This window comes from Phallusia mammillata, chromosome 3 (assembly GCF_965637545.1).
Source record: "Phallusia mammillata chromosome 3, kaPhaMamm4.hap1.1, whole genome shotgun sequence".
Taxonomy (NCBI): domain Eukaryota; kingdom Metazoa; phylum Chordata; class Ascidiacea; order Phlebobranchia; family Ascidiidae; genus Phallusia; species Phallusia mammillata.
The window spans coordinates 20,433,915-20,451,458 of NC_137254.1; the positions used below are offsets into that span (position 1 = coordinate 20,433,915).

At 35.2% G+C, this 17,544-nt stretch overlaps 2 protein-coding genes across 2 annotated transcripts; both read right to left on the minus strand.

Moving 5' to 3' along the window:
* LOC145219802 (zinc finger BED domain-containing protein 5-like) lies at positions 1 to 819 on the minus strand. Its single transcript, XM_080087111.1, has one exon. It carries the CDS (start codon positions 817 to 819, stop codon positions 1 to 3), a length of 819 nt encoding a protein of 272 aa, XP_079943237.1.
* Positions 820 to 5,020: 4,201 nt separating this feature from the next.
* LOC145219803 (ATP-binding cassette sub-family C member 4-like) lies at positions 5,021 to 14,519 on the minus strand. The gene is made up of 22 exons (XM_080087112.1): positions 14,508 to 14,519; positions 12,834 to 12,923; positions 12,613 to 12,776; positions 12,306 to 12,431; positions 12,039 to 12,177; positions 11,268 to 11,375; positions 11,076 to 11,204; positions 10,358 to 10,549; positions 9,745 to 9,957; positions 9,363 to 9,431; positions 9,196 to 9,304; positions 8,262 to 8,408; positions 8,121 to 8,200; positions 7,912 to 8,062; positions 7,367 to 7,486; positions 6,949 to 7,166; positions 6,415 to 6,609; positions 5,871 to 6,029; positions 5,728 to 5,817; positions 5,446 to 5,618; positions 5,277 to 5,382; positions 5,021 to 5,220 (listed from the first exon to the last, which is right to left on the minus strand). Exons 1-22 carry the CDS (start codon positions 14,517 to 14,519, stop codon positions 5,125 to 5,127), a joined length of 2,886 nt encoding a protein of 961 aa, XP_079943238.1. The 3' UTR covers positions 5,021 to 5,124.
* Between the last annotated feature and the right edge of the window lie 3,025 nt (positions 14,520 to 17,544).

Genomic DNA, 17,544 nt, shown 5'->3' on the forward strand with positions numbered 1-17,544 from the left:
TTAGTGGGATGCTTGTTGCTGAACATTATTGACCAATGCATCAATTTGTGGAGGGGTTGAAGAGAGCGCACAACGCATACCATCTTCCACATTTAATCGGCTTCGAGTCTTTGTTTTCATCAGCAATAAAGTGGAAAAGCCTGCTTCACATAAATACGTACTGTTGAAAGGCAACAGTACTTTGATGCATTCTTTACCGATACGTGGGTATGAAATACACATCTTTGCCCAAAACTCACAGATCGATGAAGTCTCAAACATGTCTTTACAGACATAGTCGTTCCTCAAGTCAATGAGCTCGTCTTGCAAATTATCAGCAACTCTTTCGATTGGTATTGCAAAAGGCTTTCTCACCAGCTCCAAATCTAAAGCAGATATTTCAGGAAAGTAGGACAAAAATTCTTTCCGGAGATTGAGAAGATGTTGTACTATTTCAGACGATAGATTCATGTCCAGTTTACCTTCAATCACAGATGAAAGGGCTTCAAACATTGCAAAATTTCCTTCCTCAATTTTTCGTTTCCAGTTTTCAAGCTTTTGCACAAACGCATTTAAGGCGTCGATAAAGTCAAGAACAGTTGTATCTCTTCTTTGTAGCTTGAGATTTAAGCGGTTTAGTTGCTCAAAAATATCAACTAGATAAGCAAGTTTTGATATGAAGCTTAAATCACCAAAAAAAGATTCCAATTCGTTTTTTCCTTGCCTGTTAAGAAATTCTTTCAATTCTTCTCGTAGTTCAAAAACTCTTGCCAAAACATTACCCTTCGACAGCCAACGGACCCGAGTATAATAAAGTAAATTCAAGTGTTCAGCATTCATTTCAGAGCATAATTTTCTGAATAGGCGTGTGTTTAATGCTTCATTCTTTACAAAGTTTACCGCCTTGATAACTGTATTCAGAACACCTTGAAGAGATCCAGAAAGAGTTTTCGATGCAAGGGCTTGTCTGTGTATCATGCAATGCAGTGCATATACCACAAACATTTTTCCATTCGAGTCCTTCTTTATCAAAAAATGCTGTCAACTTTCCCATCACGTCAACAGCTCTCGTATTGGTCTCCAATGCAGAACAAAACAGCATGTTGTTTTTTATGTCAGTATCTGACATATATCTGCAAAACACCTAGAGCTGAGAGCAAGAGGCAACGTCGGTAGTTTCATCAAGTTGAATTGAGAACAGTCCGAATTGAGATTTTTTTTATTTCTGTAATTACCTGCTCTTTTATATTGTAGGACAAATGAGCAATTCTCCGCTGTACAGTATCGTTTGAAAGAGGAATTTTAGCCATTTCTGCAGCACATGGTTTAATGAGAGTCTCGCCAATTGTGTGCGGTTTGCATTGCTTTGCGATCATAAAACTGACTACATAAGATGCTTTAACAATGCTTTTGGAATGTTGCTGGAATTCTCCTTTTGAATCTAAGCGCTCACGCTTCACACTATCTTCCTTTCGTTTAAAAAAGTTCTCATCCTTATCCTTGTACTTTGGATGAACTTTTTCCAGGTGTAATTTCAGTTTTGATGGCCTTAATGAATGACGACCAAGAACTTTACAACATAAAACACACTGTCCCTTTTTTCTTCATTGTTGTCAAAAATTGATGTAAATCCATACTCGATGTAATTTTCATTAAGCTTTCTTTTTGGCATTTTAGCTAAGTCTTAAAGTTTCTGAACGCAAAATGTAAACTATTTATACTTGCAGTATCCCTTTCCTGAGATGTACTGTATTACAGCAACTGAACCTAACAGACACGCATCTGCAAATAATAAAACAGTACTTTCCCTTTTAATCAAGCACTTCCAGTTAAGACCGAGTAGATGAACAATGGATACACTGCTATTATCTGGCATTATTGAAATCACAAAGTAGTTTATTACATCATAAACATAAACTGTTGCAGAAACTCAAAATAGAAGTTATTTTGAAAAGATTAATTTATTTTTCCTGTAAAATTAAGCATAGTGACACAAATGGAAATAACGTCTCAAAAAAGCCTTTTTTAAAAATTGGTCTGTGGCCCACCTAAAATGCTTCCATGGCCCACTGGTTGAGAACCGCTGGATTAGCTGCAACAACCCCAGCCAAGCATAACGTGTTATATAAAAGTGCATTCGTTATTTTGCAAGTAAAGGCGATAACCTTGATATCTGTTAAGATGACAGTCTAAGGCAGGGATTGTCCCACCTGCGGCCCGCTAGTCATTTTAACTCCAAGAAGTATGCATAAATGCAACTTTTTACTGCAACTTTTGTTGAAATTAAGTGCAACTTTCTCACGTTTTTAGTGCAATAAAAACTTGCCCTAGTAATTACACCTTGAAATATTTACGACTCCTGAAGGCAATAAAAACACTATCTAAACTCAAATGAAACTTGACTCAAATGCTTTGAATAGACATATTTAGAGAAAGTAAAACACAATGATGTGATACATACCAGTTAATTGCTTGTCATAAAAACACGATGGTTAAATTTAATTATGCTTAATCCATTGCCTGGCTATTTTATCCACACAAATCCAAAAAAACGGTACATTCTTCGAAACTGCTTTCAAACTAATGTAATTGTCACATATGGGAGAAATGCGTCATATTCTCGATGGAACATGAATTGTTTTATCGTTTGAGACGTAACAATGCAGTTGTGCGTGTGCCCAATAACAGCTATAACGATTTCCCCTTTTTCTCTTCGTCTGTTTCATCCCTGCAATTGAATACGTTTTTTCAATGCTGGCACAGTGCATTTAAACATGTAGAAGTGTTGCATTTTTTCAGGCGGTTGGTCGCTGGTGAATATAACACGTTTTCTTCGTTGTACAGTCGTTCGAGCTGTTTCCGACGGACCTGTGCGTCACAAGTAAAACAACAGTGAGTTTTAATAGTAACTTCAAAGAGAAACACACAATACATATAACTATGAACATCGAAATGAAAAAAATCATAGTACACCAGGCCCATTATAGGCGTGATACCGAATCAAGCCGGTCCTTAGACTTTGTTTCAGATTTTTCGACATGTTTTATGTCAATTATGGTTGTGGTGAGCTGCATTGAGACACCGGTTGCAACAAACATTTTTGGAACCATTGGTGTGGTATGCCTTAAAAACACAATGATGCATTGATATAACTGTGTCAACTAGCACTGCCTTAGAAGTAAATAAATGAAATTAAAATGGAAATGCAATACTATTACCACGTTTTTAGCATTTATTGGTAGTGGTACACAACATTTACACCTTAACAAGAATAAAAACACAAGCTGTGCAAATTTTTCATCCCCGCCATGTTACCACGTGTGCAATATTTGCTTGCTTCTCTTACTTGCTTCTCCTGAGAAAGTGTGTTACATTTTTACAACGTTTCACTGTGTTTGCTGACGAGCGAAGAAACAGGTGCTACAAGATATCTCACGAAACGCTTTGACCGTAAAACTAGCCAAGTCAGCAACTTGGTTCTTAGGAAGAGGGCATTTAACTACATCCAACCGGGAAGGGTTGAAGTTAAGAATGCGGCCAATTAATGATTGACTTGAAGAAAACGCGAGTACACAGTTTTGTATTGCAAAACTTTTTCGTTTGTCTGTATGCTGTAAATAGACAGGTTTTTCGTTGCATTTGGTTAGTGGGACTTTTCACTAGTTTGTTTGGGGTATAAAACAACACAACTGATTAATCAACCAAGATGCGTAGAAGTGTCAACTTTCTCTCATTTGTAACATTCTGGTGAGTCTTGTTTTAAAAATGTGAGCAAAACCATGTTGTTTTGCCGGTAAACTCGACATAAAGTGTTGTATATGTTGCAATGCTACTACGTACAAGACTCAGTCGGTGTTAGAACAGTTGATGAAGCGTCAAGTATGATAACATAAAATATTTGACTGCAAACAGTTGATGAAGCGTCAAGTATGATAACATAAAATATTTGACTACTTTTGTGAATTTACATTGGCTCATCGTTGAATTTGACCAACCCAATCGACTTTTGTCAAAGAAAGACAGCAAGATTAACAAAATAAAACAAGCTTCGTAACCGAAATGACCTTTTTAACATATACCTCTCTCAACTACGTCAGCATACGATGAGCCTTGAGAGCAGCGCACGCCAAAGTTTAAAACGGAAACTATATATTTTAAAATCGACTCATTTATTACAAATACGATGTTTATATCCAACGATCGCAGTTTTAAAATTTGCAAATAACTACTTAAACATCGCTTTTGCACATGTGTTCTGTGTTTAAATTGTCCAATTCGTTTTATAAAAACGTTTTTGAAAGATTAGCCAGGCAGAGTACCTCAATCTTCAGTACCTACGATCTTATAAAACACATTTAACGGAAACATTTTGCTTTCACACCCTGAAGCTGTGTTACCACTACTCGTTTTTACCACTACACGTTTTTTAACAAATGTACTGAAACGTAACAGTGCTTAGTATTGTTGAAGTTCCTTGTTTGTTAGCAAAAAAAGCCAGGTTTATTCGAATGCTGCGTTAAAACCTTACGTGCGTTTATTGTTCCTTTTGACGATTTGCTATTTTTTCAATGTTTCCGATTTTCACGTTCCCAAAAAAACCCTGCTTCGTAACATCTGTTCCGCGACGTGGTATGGGCCTTGTTTCGATTTTCAATTACAAAGGCTTGTGTAAAGTGTATTTACCTTAGCTTATAAGTGCAAATTGTAGGTGCTGTTTGTGATGAGTGACTGTTCATATAGATTGCAGATCATAGTTTTGGTGCCGTCAACAGATAAACGAACTCACTATCACAATATTTTAACACTAGATTAAAATCAAATACGTAAGTTTTACAAAAGTGAAATTACATGGCTGTATTTTCTACGACGGATGTTAAAACAACTTTTGTTTGCTTGGTGACAGAAAACATAGCGATTCACTAAAATACTCGCCAACGTTGTTGGGCGCTTGAAAGAAAAATAATCAAACATTTGGGAAAGAGCACTTTCACAGCAATATTTCACAATTTGAAACATGCGGGAAAAAATCTAGTTACTAACACAATCCAACTGGAAAAAAAGTTTACGAACACAATCCAATAAGTTTTTTATAGATGCTGAACCTAACCCCAACGAAGCATATTTGGAAAAAGTGCGAGAGTATAGTTAAATTGCTTGCTTCATCTTGCTAAACTCGCTGTCTTTGTTCAACAAAAGTTTGCTTGGTTGGTCAAATTCAACTATTCGTCCCTTCGCTAACACCTAAAGATACATGATACATGTTGAATCCTGGGAATTGTTGAAATAACAAAACTTACCATGACCCGGTCGCAATCAATAATTGTGTTGATTCGATGCGCCACTGTAATAACTGTGCAATCTTGAAACGTCTCGCGAATTGAATTTTGGATAAGCTGATCAGTCCTACAACAACAAAATGATCCAAAACCACAAAAAATGCGGTATTTTTGTAACATTTTTTCACACCTAGTGTCCACGTTAGCTGTCGCTTCGTCGATAACAAGAATTTTGTTTCGTTTAAGAATTGCTCGAGCAAGACAAAGGAGTTGTCGCTGGCCAACGCTAAAATTTGATCCGCCCTCAGTAACCTCCATGGTTAATTTGGATGGAAAAGATCCGATGGTTTCTTCCATTTCAACCTAAACAACAATTTTATGAATTTGATACTAATTTTGTTCTGCACTCAGACCTTAGCAAAATTAGAGCTATTTTCTTGTTTAAAGAAACACATTTAATGTGTTAGCATACCTTTTTGAGAGCATTCCATATTTCTTCGTCTTCGTAAAACGAAAATGGGTCAAGATTGATTCTCAGAGTTCCAGCAAACAACATGGGATCCTTAAAAGAGCCGATAAACACAAACAAATAATGAGAATTTCAAACAAACGTACCTGTGGAATAGAAGAAATAGATGAGCGCAGAGCGTTTAGTCCGATTTGGGAGATATCTACGTCATCAATATATATTTTTCCACTGCTTAATTCATTCAGTCGAAACAAACAGGAAAGTAAAGAGCTTTTTCCAGCTCCAGTTCGTCCGACAATACCAACCTGAACAAAACTAAATATTTGCTCTGACCGCAGACGACCTTTCAGTTTCGGCACGAAACCAACAATATTTTGTCGAATCTGCATCGAATTTTGTTTTAACTTTCTATTAGCTCCAAAAGACAAATTTACCAGCAAACAAAAAGTATCCTGTGCGCATTCGTGTTGCAGAAAAGAAAGTTAAATTGCGACAAAATCAAGTGTGGAATTTTGAATTTAGTCTTAACTTTAACCAGTATTCAAACACATAAAAACACAATACGAAAAGTTCGGTTAGAAGGACAACTCCGACATTAAACCCTGCGGAAGCCAGAAAGTACATATAGTATGGGTTGTTTTAATTGAATGTCTTACATGAGGGCCTGAAGTAACATTTACATAACCTGACCTTTTCATTAGCAGCAATTTGTGCTGATATGTCATGTAGCACCAGTGGTCCTTCATCGAAATGAGCAAAGCTGAAATTTTCAAAAGTTATTTTTCCGTTCGTGGGCCACGTTTTTGGCGGTTGAGAGTTGGGAATATAATGTGGGGCCTCGGGAGGAATTTTAGAATATTGCTCAATTCGTTCAACTGACGTCATCTACAGAAACATACATTTATAGAAATGCATTTGGACGAGTGACGCGGTTGCGGCTTTATGTCACTATAGTGTGTTATGATTTTGGTCATTATGTTGTCTAAAAACCTAAACTGCGATATTTGTGCACATTTTGTAAACACTACCCTAGCAGTAACTTGTTATTCTCAAAATATCGCTAATCTATGTTAAGTTTGAATGCAGATAAATTTGAAATGCATTAGCTTTTTGGTAGTTTTGCGTTGTAAAATCAAAAAAATGTTAGAAAGTGGAAACATAAATTAAAGTAGAAAGTAGAAAATTAAACGCAGCTTACGAAGTTTGTCCAAAATGTCTAGCTACCTGATTTTCAACTTCGGTGGTCATTTTTAAACACCATTGAAATGCCGATCCCAAATGCAGGACATAAACAATTGTAAGTCCCACTTGCCCCACGCTAGCTCCTGCAACAGGGATTGTCAGCAGAATGAGGAAAATTACACAACCACCAAATATTGCATTAAGTAGGTCAAGTCTCATTGCAAACCATCTTGCACCAGCGACAAAAGATAACCACGCTCCTAAAATGAAAAAAACGGTTTATCCGTGTGTGTATATAAGAAACGTGATTGTATACAAAACAAGCTATCTTATTCGTCCAGCTACTAGATTTGTTTGAGGTGGGTCAGTGAAATAAGAAACTAATAAAAAATCTAAGAAATCCGAATTCTATATATACTCGACTGAGAGGTCGTTCGCCCTTAAGCTTTCGGGTACTTACGACTGTGAGCATCTTGCAAGCGGTAAAATTCTTGTTCAAAGTGTTCCTGCATTTGAAATCCACGAATCGTGGCCAGTCCTTGCAGGGTGGAAGAAAGATGCGAGAACACTGGACTCCTGTCTAAAGTATTAAAACAAATTGTTGGCACTGAATTGACACCTAAAAAACAATGTTGTTATTGCAGTGTGAAAACACACACTACATTCCAACAAAGTACAAAATCTTAGACTAAGAATATACGTATTCTGTGGTATGCAATTAGGCGAGTTAACGTCTTTTACCCCAGTCTTGTTACGCAAGCTTTAAAAGAAACTTTATCTCATGATGTAATACATAGAGGTGAAATTCATGTTCACAGTTGTCCTGCATTTGAAATCCACGAATCGTGGTCAGTCCTTGCACGTGCGTTAGCTGTTAAGGAACTTCCGATTGTCAGTACTAATCTTAAGCGTACCCGTGAAAACGGAACGTGACACCATGATTATTAAATTACTTTTTTGAATCACATGAAACATTTTTATCACTAAAACCAATTTGTTGCTTACTGCATCCTTCGATGCGCCTGATGTCACATGATGTTCTGATGTAAATTCGTCTAAGCCACCAGAACGCCAACGTCAATGGCAGAACGACGAAGGCCACGTAAAAGTTGTATGTTATCGAAATTACAATCACCGATACAACATAGCCAAACTTCTGAAATGGAACAATGCTTTGAAGCAAAATGTAACATAACATAAAAACAAAAACATACAAAAGTAAATTGTTGCATGTGGTGGGGCAGTAATTGGTCAACCTGGCCCATGTCTTTTGAGAAGCGATTAAGAATTCGCCCTGTAAAAAACATGGCTTGAATAATAATAAGCTTACTTCAAAGATGTCAGAAATAACTTACCAACTGGGTGGGTGTCAAAAAATCGAATTGGTGCTAACAAAATTGCCTTGAGCATTTTATTATGCATGCGCCTTCCAGATTTAACCAAGTTTTGCAATTCCACAGCCGTGTTGCTGAACATACACACCGTAAAACCAACAGTTAAACCTAGTAAAAAGGTAGAATTTGTATGTTTGTAAAAAACTAACAATAGCCAATGTTGTTTACTTACAAGCCAACACGTAAACATAATAACTGTTTGTAAAACATGTACCAATATTGACACGCGAGTCTGTAACATTTGACAAAGGCAACGAGGTTGTTGAATTCGTGGACAATGATTCGTTGACTGCCACCAAAGTCCGAGATGAATGAAACAATGTAAATTCGGTCACCCTTTACAGAATTTATTTTTTGTATTTTTGTACAACTTTGCCAAAGTAATGTGTTAGTTCACCTACCATGTTGAAATCCACCAATCACATAGCACGTAAGTCACATGGCTGCATGAAAATAGCAAAATCCAAAGTAAAAAGGCGGGTTTGTTGCTTGCCAAATAGTTATAGTATGATTTCCAACCAATGCTTCCTTGAGCTTTCATTTCTTCACTTTGTGTTGCACCAAAAACGGTTTTCTTACAAATCCAAGTCAATTATAAAATCTCAATAATCATGCAAAAAATTACACTAAAACATAAACCCTACCTTGCTGTTATCTCCGAGTTTCGAATCATCTGACTCACAGTGGGTGTCAGAACATCGGGCAGCTACAGTTGTTTCCTGTGCGGGGTGAGCACCTTTATAAACTCACGTTATTATAACTTATTCTATACAACCAAAACATGAAATTTTTGTGGGATTAAAAACATGCAGAGCATCCTTTTGGATGTATTTAATTAAAAAAAAGTCAACTGCACACTTACTATCGTACAACGTATGGACTTAGAATGTTTTACCAGTGTAGTTATTTAAAGCAGGTACGACATCTACACGCTTCATCAAAATGCCGATGTCTATTCCTTTTGCATAAAGTTTGTCATAACTTCCAATTTGTTCCACTTCACCCTAAAATTATCTTTTTAGTTTCATTATAACGCGTCGTGGCAATTTTTGTTCAGCTAACCTCGTTCAATATCAGAATGTTGTCGACATCACGAAGACAGAAAAGCTGGTGTGTAACCAACAAAGTTATCTACGGAAAAATGTGATATAAGCAATTAGACAAAATCATTTAAATATTTAAGTTTCGTATAGGCACCAAGTATTTGCATGACTATTTCGCCATTCAGTCAAATATTTAACGAGCCAAGTTAAGTTCTCAAGTCGAAACAAGCTGGGCACATTCACGGAGCGCAAAAACGTGGGCTCGCAATAGGCGCATCAAGACTTAACGCACTGTGGCTACACCGTATTTTAAAGCGTTATGTGAGAGAAGCTCACTGTGAATTATCATGTAGTTTCAATTAAGATGTTTAATAAACAACATCGTGTTGGAGTGCACCTACCTTGTGTTTAAAAATGCCACAAATACACTTTTCAAATATCTGTTCTGCAACTTTTGCGTCAACTGCACTCAAGGGATCATCCAACAAAACGATATCTGTGTTTCGTCTGTAGGCTGCGCGCGCCAGATTGACCCTGGCTTTTTGTCCCCCACTAAGTGTAACCCCTCTTTCACCCACCAATGTATCGCTTCCGTGCTCCAATGATTCCAAATCCTTAACAAGAAACACTAGAATTTTCGCAAATTAAATCCAATTTATTTACGTTTGATTTTAATTTTTTATTATACGTTTTGTAACAGTTTCACGTTTTACTTACATTTACCCGACATTTGTTACCATATTTGTTTCTACATGCAGAAGCCCTAGGCCTAGATGGAACATTTTATGTTTCGAAACACTCAAAAGTGAAAAGCAAGGAATGCGTTGATTAAATTGAACTTAAACTTAAAAACTTTTTGTTCACTATATTTTTACATCAATAGACAGTAGCAAAGAAAACGAAATACGACATTAAATAAATAATGCACTAAAGTTCTGCTAAAAATGTAGCTTTAAATAGTTGTGAAGGTAACCACTGAGCCGAACAAACAAACATTTGGAAACAAAAAACTACCTCTGTAAGAGCGCAGGCATAGATGACTTGATCGTAACGCTCCTTCTCATATTTTTCTCCAAACAAAATATTTTCCAAAATTGTTCCAGAAAATACCCAAGGTATTTGACTCGCGTAAGCAATAGTCCCATTTGCTTTCATGTGCCCGGATTTAAGTGGAAGCTCGCCAAGAATCGCATTCAGCAGCGAAGACTAAAAAATCCAAATATGTTTGAACTATGTTGTCATTATAAATAGTTATAATACGTCGTAACTGATGTGCTACGATGTTAAAATAATTCTATCCATCTTTAGACAGTCGATCCTTTATTCTACTTTGATTTACACTTATTCAGTGGCACAAACTGACGCCAAATAAGATTATAGAAGTACTTCTACCTTTTCTCGGTCCCCGAAAAAATGCTTTAAGGACCCCTAAATGACCGCGGACCCCAGTTTGAGAACCGCTGTCGTAACCTCACTAGACTTTCACAAACTCTTCAGCACTATGTGGCTTTAGGCCACAATCAGGCATACAGTTTGGTTGCGAGGAAAAAAATGCACGAACAAGCTATATTTATGAGCAAGAGAGATTTAACCTGACTTGAATACTAAGAGTAAAATGTTTGAATTGACTTGTAATCGACTGAGACGTAATCTAACGTTCGTATATCCTGGAAAACACATATTTTCTACATTAAAGTAAAGTATTTCAAAAACTTTAATCCTGGTTACTAACATCGTTGACGTGCGCCTCATTGGAGTCATCCCAATCTGCGCTAAATGATTCCAAAACCAGGCTGGGTTGACTTTCTTCATCTTCTTTTTTACTAAATACGGGTTTCTTTTCGTCCATCAATAAAAAGTTCTACATCGTAAAAAATGAAATAGACAATGTATGAATGTGTGCATTAAGCATCCAAAAACGTACTTCGATTCGCCTCAAGCTGACTTGTGACTCGGCAATCCTCTCAACTCCATATAAAGAAATCTCCAAAGGGTAAATAAAGGTATTAATCAGCGATACAGTTGTAAACACCTGGAGATGGATCGTAACTGTTAATATTGAAGAAGGTTGTAGGCTATTATGTTATGCTCAAACGGCAAATAAAAAAACAAGGTTTGATTCAAAATATAAAGTAGGCTTATACGGATTAGACTAGCAAATCTACCTTACGTGGTATTTGCTACTAAATATGCTGCTACCATGAAAGCGATCGATTATTATTATTATTATTATTATTATTATTATTATTATTATTATTATTATTATTATTATTATTATTATTATTATTATTATTATTATTATTATTATTATTATTATTATTATTATTATTATTATTATTATTATTATTATTATTATTATTATTATTATTATTATTATTATTATTATTATTATTATTATTATTATTATTATTATTATTATTATTATTATTATTATTATTATTATTATTATTATTATTATTGTTATTATTGTTATTTTTATTATTATTATTATTATTATTATTATTATTATTATTATTATTATTATTATTATTATTATTATTATTATTATTATTATTATTATTATTATTATTATTATTATTATTATTATTATTATTATTATTATTATTATTATTATTATTATTATTATTATTATTATTATTATTATTATTATTATTATTATTATTATTGGCCCCATGCTTTCATATTTGTTACTAACCTTTAAAAAACTTAGCTGACCACCGAGAGAAACAAATGTTGCAAGAGCAGCAAAAATCAAGAGGCGTGGCGTGACATACGCCATAGCAGTATAGTAGGCTTTTAAACGGGAGGTCTGTAGCACCATCTTTATTTCCTGGCTAAACAAATCATTTGGTAAAGTTAGAGATACAAGATTTACAATTGTGCTCATAAAAGTACATCTTATACTTTATTTAAGCCAGATTCAAGCTTTATTAGAGACTTTTGGCAAACTCATTTGGATTACCTTCGTTTTTTTGATATCATATTTTCGTACGGTTTTTCCCAGGCATAGACTTTTACAAGCCTCATTGCTGACAATATTTCACTCATCATACGTACTCTTTTATCTGTGCACAATGCTGTTTTCCCCCTGTAAACAGCGTTGTTTACTTAAATGCCAAACAGATTTAGAAATTGAAAATTTCACTAGCTTAAAATGTAATCACCTCAATACCATATGTTATATTTGATAGTAATACTAATAAATTAGTAAATACGAATAAATCACATTAGGCACAAACTTGGACAAGATAACTTTTACTATTCTTTACCATATTTTCCCAAACAGTCTTCCAACAATGCCCTGGCTGATCACTACAATCACTCCAAGACCCAGGGCTACCAATGATGAAATTCCAATCTCCCGCCAGATCAGGAATGTTATGTATATTATCAACAATAAACCAATCCAAGCATAATGAGCGACTTTAAATAGCTGAAACAAAAATAGTTTACAATGTAGCAAGAAATTTAAACTGGAATCTATTCTTACATGATCGAATGGTATGACGTCAGTTGCCCCAAGATTGACAATTTTTCCAGTCGTTGTTGTAGATAATGCTTTTTGACTGAGCCGCAGTGTCTGAAAAAAGATGAGTTATTTCTTCTTTTAGTAGCATGTCATCATCAAGATGTCAAAACAATTAAGGTGTCTGCAGGTGACAAAGCCTCTTAAAACCAATTGCGCATAACTGACAAGTTAATGTTAAACATCCTTTAAACTTAAGTTTGCAAGATTCGTTTTTGTGGGGAATTTGTGGGGAATCAGTTCAAGAAATGTACAATTTGGGTTTTGCTGCGAATAAAGCCCAATATTTTTATGCCTTATAAAAAGTCTACAGAAACCATTTAGACTCTTTTCTACTTTTCTTCGGTCAATAAATTGTTCAAACAAGCGATGTCAATAACTTTAGAACATGCAACAACAAATATACTAATTATAAAACTGGTAAATCTGCGTGGTAACTATAATACAGTACAAACAGGCCAAAAACTTGGTAAATCATTGCAAGTACAAATATAAATATTTTTGAAATTAGATAAAAACGGAAATTTTTTTTTTTCTTGCACATTAATAAATATTATCCTCGTGGCGTATATACCGTCCGGTCCCTTATTTGAAAATCTAATCTGAGCTTACATTTAAGGTACCAGAAGGTATATAGGCCCGGAAGGTAATAAGGCCCACTGCTAATATTTTTTTATGTGCCAGAAAAAATGCTTCCGTTTTGATGTAATTTTAAAATATATTTGTACTCAAAATGATTTACAAAGTTTTGGACCTGAAAGTCATATGTAATTGTTATGATGACCAATCCAAATTAAGAAGTGTTTATTTTTGACTTTTTGTTATTTTTTGTTAAAATTGGTAACAAAAATGAAAAGATTGTGTTGTCGAAATGAAAACTTATTAGGACATATTAGTAATGGGGTCATTTTAGTTTAATTGGAGCATTATACGATCTGGAAAAAAGAATACTTCAAATAAATTTTATTACGGTTTTGTTTGTCAGCCATTGCTTGCAATAAGGCCCAACGATTTTTTGTCATTTTCTCAAGTGTCTTTTATAATAAAGGCGACTGATATGCACAAAATTTGCTTTTTTGCTTTCTTAGGGAGATAAAAAGTCCGAAAAAGATGTTGGTGGAAGTAATCTTTCATTTAATATTTTTGGTTATCAAACGTCAAGGGGTCGTTTATTCTTTGTTTTAGTACCTTCAGATTAACAGTTATATGTCTTAGTTAACAGTATATATGTAATATGAGTTAATAACGTTGCTTGTTTGAACTTTTATTTGACCGAAGCAAAGTATAAATGAGTTTGAATGGTTTCTACACTATTTTTAAAAACATGAAAATGTTGGGCTTTATTAACAACATAGGTTTGTATTAAGGCCCAAGTTTTAATTTTTTTTAAACTGTTATCCTACAAAAACAAAACTTGCAAACGTCTTCAAAATTTAATGGATGTTTAATATCAACCTCTGCAACAATCATGCCGAATTTGGCCTGGAATGGTTAAATGTTTTTTCAGTTATACGCAATAGTTTTTTAATGGGCCTTGTTAGCTGCAGGTACGTTAGATCGGTTCTGGTTTAAAATGATTTTGAAATGTTTTAATTTTTTGCGGCCTTGGTGATTGATTATGATCAATGTATATATTACCTTTTTGTACATAAGAGTGGTTGCAGCTACCCTCAAATGACAACCGATAATATCTGTGAAGTAGTGAAATACCTGACGGGAGAAAGCATGTGCCAGTATCACTATGCCAGTAATGCCAGCAGCTGACCAATACGCATTAGCTATTGTTCCTTCACCCTCAAAATATTGCAAGATACCTCCAATTAGCAATGGTGCACTGGCAATAAGCGCTTCCTTCAAAACAAAGAAGATTTCTCATTTAAATATACCATTTGTTTTTATTTAGTAAAGCTGTAAGTTTTTTATTATTATTGCCCCTAAACTTGTTTTGATGGGACAGGCTTACGTCTATTGGGTCTAAATCGATTATCGTTTAAAATTTGACTTTTTGGGTCTTGAGTGGGCATTTAAAAAAACTCAGGCCCCAAATTTTAACTTTGCCACAATTGCGCCCTAGTTTTTTATGTTCTAAGAAATATTCGATTCGTGCCGGGCTTCTGACCTAAAAGTCTCTCAATGCTGTGTAGCTTTTATGCAAAAAAAAACTTGCCAGTCTTCTGTCTTGGTTTAATTTGGATATTTTTACTAACCGACCCAAAAGCAAGGATTCCACACAAACAATATTTGAAGCCATAAGTTTTCCAAACGGCTCGGATCAAACTTGGCTTTTTTCCGCTGACATTGTATTCCGAAAGCTCGAGCTTCCATTTCCTAAACAAAGCAGCAGGATAAATTCAACTTAAAAGCAAAAACAACTTTGATTTAAGAATTATAAACCTTTCGAGGTTTTCACAAATTGGAAAAGAAGTATCAGATTCTTCCAATTCATACAGGTCTTCAGTTTCCAGATTTTTAGAATATCCTCGCTTGAATATATCATTCATCCACCTGTGGATTCATGCTGGTCAATTTCTATTTTCGACAAAAGATTTGTACGGTGTTGTGGTATCATGGTATCTTTTGGTTTTGGTAACATGCCTAATACTTTGTAGAGGTTTATTGCCACTGTAGCATCGTTCAAGATTCGTTTTAGGCACTTAGATACACCCTGGACCAGGGGTTTTTAATCTTTTTATTGCACTGAACTCTTGCAATATTCTCCACGCTTTCGTCGAACCCCAAAAAGTTCAGGGTGTCAAACTCATTTCATGTAGCGGGTCACATTAAACTCCTTCAAAGGAGAGTTAAGCTGCTATAAATTATCAACCACACAAAGTTACCAAAAAAGAGTTAACAAAAGCAAACAGGGGGCATTGGCGGCCTACTTTCTATTTGTCAGAAAGAGCGAGAGAAAAACAAAAGTACAAAAAAACACTGGGGAGTGCCTATGTACGAAACTTAACGCCTGCTGCGTACTAAACTGTACAAAAGTTCGAGTTACTGTTTCCACCCTTCTACAAGTAAAAAAAAAAAAAAACATTAACGCAGCAAATCTACATGTAAACCTTAACTATATACCTTAACCATAAAATGGTTTTATAGAACCACGCAGCTCAAACAACTCTAAAGCTTACCAAATTAGTTAAATATAATCTGCCTCTAACCGCCAATTGCAAAAACGTCCACCATCCAGCCGACAAAAAAAAAGTAACATATGTCTGGCTGCCTTTATAACACCACAGAAACCTTTGTTGGTGCTGCTCTGTCACGTTTTATACTTTGGGGGCTTGCAGCGTAAATACTGGGGTTATAAACGAAACGGATGGCACATTTACATAACTATATCTAACATCTGTCTGAATTCAATTGGCCGAAGAGGTTGGTCTTTGAAAGTTGCCCGATAAATTCAAATTCGAATGTCTTTAATCGCAATGATGGCAAAAACCTAAGCCTTGCTTTTCGCGACATATTACGTCTAAATTCCCCAGCAACTATAGGACATTAATAAATGCATTGTTACATTTTGGTGCAACTGTTTCTCTTCACGGATAGCCTTTGTTCTTATGTAATTATTTTATCGTATCCCGCTGTTCTTTTTATGCTTGTGTGCTCTCTTATTTCACTTCAATGTAAAGAAGAAGAAGCTCTACCGTTCTGGTGGGCGAAACGTCAGTAAAAATCACAAGTTCTTGAAAAACAACTAGTATTTTGTGCATCATCACACCAGTTGAAAGAAAATCAATCAATTATTTATTTTGTTTAAACAGCCCAGAACAAAATATGACAAATTTGTGAAATATGCAACCTGGTGGAAGAAACGCTTGTTCATTATTTTCAATAAATATTATGAAAAGAAAAACTTACCACAATGTAAGAAATGAAAGAAAGTTTGCACTCCGACGCATGATGAAAGTCTGCCACTGTTCGTATCTAAGACAGTTGTCAAACAAAACGCTAACCTATGTTAGGATTTTCGTTTACCAAACTTGAACAAAAGGTTATTCGAAATTCTGTCGTGCGAAAATTCTGCCGACGCAGTTTGCACTAGGCTAGTTTTACGTTACACAGGCTAGTTTTACGTAAAAAGCAAGTCGACCAAAGCTAGTGAACCGTAAACACTATAGTTACTTTGCTCAATCAACCGCTGCGCACTGTAAAGTGCCGAGGTTATCAGATTTCAACGGATAATTGGCCTTGAAAAAAAATCGGCAAAATTTCCACATGACCAAATCCCTTTGTCAAGTTTGGTTAACGAAACGAGTAATACAGGTTTCTTATTGCCAATTGACAGCTATGTTAGCTATGAGCACTGGCAGACTTGCATATAGCACCGACTAAAACTGTCAATTCGCGTTCACCATTTTTGTGATTTTTTCCCAAACAACCTTCGTTTGCAACTGAAGACTCGAATTATCTGCCTCATGTTTTTTAAAACGTTTTCTTGAAATTTGAGTACAGACGCAAGTATTCGGTGAGCACGCAAGTGCAAGTAACAAGTGTTTGACCCCACAGTCACAATACCAGATTCATCGATTCAGTTAAGCATTTTGTTAAACTTGGAAGTGTAATACCATTGAAAACTTACCATGGATAACGAACACTGATCTCTATAAACACTGGACTCCATTGAACGATTAGGTGATTTTTGAAGCAATTTGAAGCGTAATGGCGGCTGCTT

Bases quoted from the DNA above. Each gene is read 5' to 3' on its own strand.
- LOC145219803 (XM_080087112.1), bottom strand. The intron at 12,777-12,833 runs GTAAGAATAGAT...TTTTTGTTTCAG, and splicing joins ACGTCATACCATTCGATCAT to CTATTTAAAGTCGCTCATTA. The intron at 6,610-6,948 runs GTAGCTAGACAT...ATGTTTCTGTAG, and splicing joins CCACCGAAGTTGAAAATCAG to ATGACGTCAGTTGAACGAAT.
- LOC145219802 (XM_080087111.1), bottom strand. From the start codon at position 819: ATGAATGCTGAACACTTGAATTTACTTTATTATACTCGGGTCCGTTGG.